This window comes from Capsicum annuum, unplaced genomic scaffold, assembly GCF_002878395.1.
Source record: "Capsicum annuum cultivar UCD-10X-F1 unplaced genomic scaffold, UCD10Xv1.1 ctg1705, whole genome shotgun sequence".
In the NCBI taxonomy this organism is placed as follows: Eukaryota; Viridiplantae; Streptophyta; class Magnoliopsida; order Solanales; family Solanaceae; genus Capsicum; species Capsicum annuum.
In genome coordinates, this window is record NW_025822685.1 from 117,929 (window position 1) to 124,962 (window position 7,034).

Sequence of the window (7,034 nt, forward strand, 5' to 3'; positions counted from 1 at the left end):
ATACAATAGTGATCACAAAGCTTCAATTTTGATGAATATAATTCTTAGCTTGTCTGAGCGAAATTTTGACCCTAAAGAATGATTTGAATGAAAATAAAGAAGATATATATATATATATATATATACAAATGTTGAATTTTATTATATTGACAAAAACAATTAAAAAGTTAAGGGTTAAAAAGTTAAGCATCCACTAATATAGACAATAACCGAATAATTGAAATATACGTCCTTTGTTTTATTAAGCTGTAAATAATTTTTTTTCATGCAATAGAAGGCTAGAAAATCCTAATAAATTCAAGAATGAAAAATCTAATTAATCATCAATCAAAATCAAAACAAAAAGAAAATATAGAAGTAGAAGAATCATACATATGTTTCTAGTAAAATTTATCAAAAATACTATTTAAATAGAATTATAGATATTTTTTTTATATAAGGTAAAATTCTAATTGATATAGAAGTGTTAAATATTATATTTTTTGCTTGAATCCAATACTCTTTTTTCTTTCCATGCATTATTTTTTTTAAAAGAAAATATATTTGCTTCCTAAAATTCTTATCTTAAAAAGTGGTAGGGATTTTTTGTTACCATGCGTACTTTTCTTAAAAAATATAAAATTTTAATTCTTAAATATTTTTTTCCTTTCCACGTTAATTTAATTCCTTTAAAGATTTTATCATAAACAGTTCAACGTGTATCTCAATATTTATCAAGTATTTCCTTAATAAGATTCTATTTTAGGAGTATTTTTTAAATTCTTCAAAGGAAAATATTAATTAATTTTATTTCCATATAGTTTAGGAGTCCCATATATTTTAGGAGTCTAGTTAATATAATAAAAATAATTAAATAATAAATTAAAAAATAGTGAAAAGACAGTTTTGCCTAAAGGACAGTCTTTTAATGAAGGGCAAAAAGTTCAAATCATTTTTCTACGGGTTTTCACACTTTTAATATATTATAGATATAGATTATAGATATAGATATAAATTTAATATATTATAAATATAGATTATAGATATAGATATAGATTAGCAAAACATAACATTAGCAACTTTAAAAGTTCCTATTTTTTTTTTCTCATTGCTTCTTCACTCGCAAGTCACATTTCTTTTTCTTCTTTTTTTTCCTTCGTTTCTCTTTCTTTCTCCATGGATTTTCAAGATAATCTTGAACTTTCGTTAGGGAAACTAAAAACACGAAAGAAAAATGCTACAAAAATTGTCCCCTTTGTTGCCCTTGCTATCTTATTCACTCTTATCCCTTTATACTATCCTTCTTTGCACCCTAAAAAACTCTCACAAGTTCTTTCTTCATCTTCTTTCCAATCCAACAGTAGTTATAGTAGTAGTACAGAAGAAAAAAATGAAAAAATTATCACAACACCATCATCATCACCACAAATTAACGTGACCAGAAGTGATACCTTAGTGGCCGCGCCTCAAGCAAGATTTATTAATCATACTGATGAAAAATGCGATTTATTTTTGGGGGAATGGGTACCAAATCCAGACGGACCATATTATACAAACATGACATGTTTTACAATTCAAGAACATCAAAATTGCATGAAATATGGAAGGCCTGATAGAGATTTCTTGAAGTGGAAATGGAAACCGGATGCCTGTGAGTTACCACTATTTGATGCACATCAATTTCTTCAACTTGTTAGGGGGAAATCACTAGCCTTTGTTGGAGATTCAGTTGCAAGAAATCATATGCAATCATTGATATGCTTATTGTCTAAAGTAAGTTCTCATCTCCAATATCCTTTTTTTGTCATTTACTCTCTCCGCTCCATATTTGATTCATGTTGATTTGATACACACCTAAAAAAAATTTCTCTAAGATATATTTTACTAACCTAACCTTATAAATGATGCTCGGAAACTTTAAATTTGAATACTATGATTTTATGAAAATATTTAATATTAAAGGCAGAAAAAAAAATATAATAAAATTGTTCTTGATTTCATAAATTTTGACAAGTATATTGAAATAATTATTTTTAATACAGTACAAGTAAAAAGTAAAATGAAATGGAGGTAGTAGTAACATTAACCCTTATATCGTGGAGTATTCTTGTTTGTTTTGTCTTCCTGTTTTTTGTTGGAGTTTGGTGGGGTGAGGCCGGTTGGTTAATTTACTATTTCCCTCTATTTAGTCTGGTACAACTACTTTTTGTGTTTGTAATATTTTTAATGTTAACTTCTCACTTGACCTTTAATCAATGGTGGAGTTAAAGGTGAGAAAAGGTTAATTGAATCTCTTTGCCTAAGAAATATATGTTGGAGTTTATATGACTTGTTCAATTCCTTAAATATATATTCCTTATATTTCAATTAACATGCAATTTAAGATATAAAAGAATTATTATGAAACTTATGTAGTCTAAAACAAGTCTTATATATTCGTGTAAATATAAATCATCTCATTAAGTGTGATTAATATGAATTTTAAATTCAAATTATTTTTAAATATAGAAATATGACATTCTTTTTTAGATAGATTAAAAACGAAATTAATGAGTCACATAATTTAGGACATAAGGAGTACAAAAAAGTTTATGATGTACTGATAAATTCAGTTCACAAATTATTTAGATCACGTATCCTAGCTAGGCTTAAGATGCTATAAATCGTGCGGAAGAGTATTTAAGATTAGAAATTTTAAATCTACTTTTATTAGTGACTTTTATTATTTCAAACATGCAACTTGTTTCTAAATTTAAGCACTTTTCCATATATTGTCTGACCTTTGACGATTAAACTGTCAATTAAACGTGTTTTTGGTGTATATATCTCTTAATTACTGTTCTTTGCTGACTTCAAAACTTTGGACATAATTTCAATTTCCTCACTTTATAGAAAAGAATATCTCTTTAGAAAAGAATGATCTCTTTCCTTTTTTGGCAATACTATATTTTCAACTTTCCACTTGACATGTTTAAGATCACAAGATTAAAGAGTTTTTTGATACGTTTGGCATAATTTTAATTTAGGACCACAAAATTCAAAAGTTTTTTTAATTTTTTTAAAACTCTGTGCCTAGTCTGAATAGATTATTCCTTTTGAAACGGAGAGAGTAATTGCTTAATTAGGCTGCCATATAATTAATTGTCAAATTCTTGCCTTTCCTGCGGCTTGAAGATTGAATCTAACCTGCAAAATATCGTCAACCTAATTAAGAATTCAAAGTAAAATTATTTAAATTGAAAATTTCTATAGATATGATTCTACTCCCACCCACAAATCACCCACAAATAAGTCCTTGAAGTCGGAAATACACATTTAGTTGGTCACATTTTACTAGAAAGTGCACCTTGCACTTGATTCAATTTATATTACATATAATTAAGGAGACACCAATTCATATCTTGAATCAGGAAACTCTTAACATCCCATGCATGGATTGAACATCTAATGATGCGTAAACAATCTAGAATGAGGATACAACATTGAGTAAACAAAACAATGTTATGGTCGAAATGTAATATTATCAAACCAATGACATAAAAATTTATGGAACACAAAAAATACACGAGTCTCTTCTCCCCATCCCCTCCCCCTCCCTTTTCTTTAAAAAATGATGAATTTATGTTGATCACATGACCCAGAAATTGTGGTAAGAGTACCCTAAGAGTCCAAATCAACTAGTTGCCCACCGCAAGGTATTTGATTTTGATATGGACTGACAACTATATTTGTGATGTACAATATATATAGTGGTCCTTTTTATTTGTGTATATTGTATTCCAAAATCATATTCAATTTATATTAGTGGTAATATTTCATTTAGGTCTCTCTAAAGGTTAAACCAAATGTAACGTAACTACATGTTCTAGGTCTCATATATTGTGAAATTAGCCTTATATATTCACATTATTTATAAGAGAGAAGTATCGATTACCTGTTGAACTTGTCACATTTTATTCATGGTACACCTAAATTTTGACTAGTCCTAAGTACCCCTGAACTTGTTCTTTTAGTATGTCGCGTGACCCTTTTTCGCTGATGTGGCAAAATGTTTGAGTTCAACCTCCATCACACGCATGATGGAGGTATTTTTAATGTCAAATCAGCATTTTTAATGTTTAAAAAAAACAAAAAAAAAAATCCATTTTCCTTTAATTTTTTCAAAAAATTCAATTATACCTCTCCCTATTTATTATCCCTCTTCCTCCATTACTTCCAATCTAAAAAAAAAAAAGTTAATTCGTTTATTAATTTTGTAAAACTCCAATTTATTAATTAGTTTCTGAAATAAAAATTTCATCCGTTTATTAATTTTGTAAAGATTCTTTTTATTAATCTAAAAAAAAAAATCATCCGTTTATTAATTCAATGTAAAACTCCAGTTTCCATTCCTATGAAACTCCTTCATTTTTGTAATCTTAATTATATATATCATATGAGTTATGGTAACTAAAAAAGTGTACTAAATATCGAAGCAGATATTTTAAACAATATTAACAAAACAAATACTAAAGAAACTAAGACACATACATATAATAAATGTAGTTATATTAGATATCGATTTTTAACCCCTAACGATTTAATTTTTGATTTAACCGATAATAAAATACTCATAAAATAGAAAAAGTAATAACTAACATAAAAAGAAACCGAATCTTAGTTGCAACAAAAATCCTATATATATATATATATATATATATATATATATATATAAAATAATAATTTAATATAATCTTATTGGGTTATCGGTTTACCCAATAACTTAATAAAAAAATCAAAATTGAATCAATAACCCAATAATTTTTTTACAAAATCATTAAAAAATCGTTAACCCAATAACGATAAATCAATAATATTTTTATTATACACCCCTAACTTAAATTACGATTTCTAATCCATTAATTATAATAAGAAACATATTTGTGCATGTGAGTCTTCTCAAAATCCTAATCGAAAACTACTATGAAACACTAACCGGAAAAAAATAATTTCATATTATGAAACACTAATCAGAAAAAAATAATTTCATATTTTTAACACACAAAAAAATATAATTTTTTAAATAATAGCTTACTTGATCGACGAAAGTTATACCTTTCACTATTTTGGGATAGAGGAAAATTAAAAAATATAATTTTTTTAGAGAGAAATCAAATAATTAAGGATAGAAATGAGTTATTTTTTAATATAGGATAAATATAAGGGAAGTGAATGGTATTATCCATGTAGACAGCCACATCAACATTTTTATCCACGTGTCCGCGCATGTATTACACGCAACTGAAAAGGATGGCGCGACATACTAAAAGAACAAGTTCAGAAGTGCTTAGGACTAATCAAAGTTAATGGTAATTGATACTTCTCTCTAAGGAGAATAGACGTAGGAAAATAACCTAATCAAATAAGTTCAAAATACTTAGCAAATCATATTACCACTCTGAAAAATTTTCATGCAAGAACGTATTGCTTTTTTAAGAATGTTATTCCTCCACCCTTATATTAGCAATTCGAAAAATATACATTACAGACTGTCTTTATTTTGGTTTCAGGTAGTATATGCTGTAGATGTTTCAGATACGACAGATCAAGAAACTAAGCATTGGGAATACAGAGATTACAACTTTAACATGTCCATATTTTGGGCACCCTATTTGGTAAAAGCAAATAAAACCGAACCCAATAATACATATCAACCGTTTAATTTATATCTTGATGAACCTGATGAATCTTGGACCACCAAAATCCAAGATTTCGATTATGTGATCATCTCAGCTGGCCACTGGTTCTTCCGTCCAAGTATGTTTTACTTGAACCACACCCTCGTTGGCTGCCTTTTCTGTTCACAACCCAATGTTAGCCAATTAACATCTTTTTTCAGCTACCAGAAGGCATTTCAAACGGCTTTCCGGATCATTAATAGTTTGGAAAACTACAAGGGAATTACTTTTTTGAGGACATTCGCACCATCTCATTTTGAAGATGGGGTTTGGGATAAAGGAGGAGATTGTGTTAGGACGATACCATTTAAGAGGAATGAGAATGTGTTGGATGATTATAACTTAGAATTTTACAAGATTCAATTGCAAGAACTAACGATTGCTCAAAAGGAAGGGAAAAATAAATTTAGGCTATTTGATGCAACACAATCAATGTTATTGAGACCAGATGGTCATCCTAGTAAATATGGACATTGGCCTAAGCCGAACGTTACATTGTCAAATGACTGTGTCCATTGGTGTTTGCCAGGCCCAATTGATGTGTGGAATGATTTCTTACTTGAACTTATGAAAAGGGAGGCAATTGATGAATAATTTGCGTAAGCACTTTATCATCTTTTGGTGTTTGGCCATTTTTCTAGAGGATTTTTTTTTCCCTTTTCAATTATTATTCATTAGTTGTTACTTTGTTATGTTACAAAAAGGGGCAACTGCCTAATAATAAGGGAAAAAAACTAGTAGTGCAAAATAAGAAAAAACATATCTTTCCGTTTGACCCTTTTCTGAAGGAGGACTTTTTTTTTTTCTTTATTCTTCAAGTCGTCAAGTACTTTGTTCGTTTTGGTATGGAAAGGAAAAATTTCCCTACAAGAAGGGAAAAAATGTGAATGTCCGAAAGAGAAAAACGTTCCTCATTTACTATTTGTATCAAATAAGCGGACACTATCATCGTTTAAAATGCTGACTAAGCTTTAAATAATTTACGAATCCAAATTAAAGCTTAAAAAGATGCCAAAAATGGCTCTTTGTGCATTTCTCCCCTGTTTAATGTTGCGAGAAAAGATAAAGCCCAATGAGACATGGATTAAAATAGCTAGATAGTAGACAAGTTTGGTCCAAAGATACATCTGAATATTACATTGAACTTTAAGCACATTAACACTTCATTTGTTTTGCACTTAATGGATGTCTATATCTGAATGATTCAGACTTCAAACCATTAAGTGCATTTATTTTTCATAAAGATTTTGGCTCTTAATAGTTTGAATAGGTCTTAATCATTTAGATCTAGAATCAAGTCTTAATAAGTCTGGAGAGCTATTCTGGTGTTGAATAATA

At 28.5% G+C, this 7,034-nt stretch overlaps 1 protein-coding gene across 1 annotated transcript; it reads left to right on the top strand.

Annotated features, from left to right (window-relative positions):
- The first annotated feature begins 1,056 nt into the window (after positions 1–1,056).
- On the top strand, positions 1,057–6,542 carry LOC107857868 (protein trichome birefringence-like 19). Its single transcript, XM_047402213.1, has 2 exons — positions 1,057–1,752; positions 5,529–6,542. The coding sequence occupies exons 1-2, from the start codon at positions 1,156–1,158 to the stop codon at positions 6,288–6,290; spliced, it is 1,359 nt and encodes a 452-aa protein (XP_047258169.1). The 5' UTR covers positions 1,057–1,155; the 3' UTR covers positions 6,291–6,542.
- The last annotated feature ends 492 nt before the right edge of the window (positions 6,543–7,034 follow it).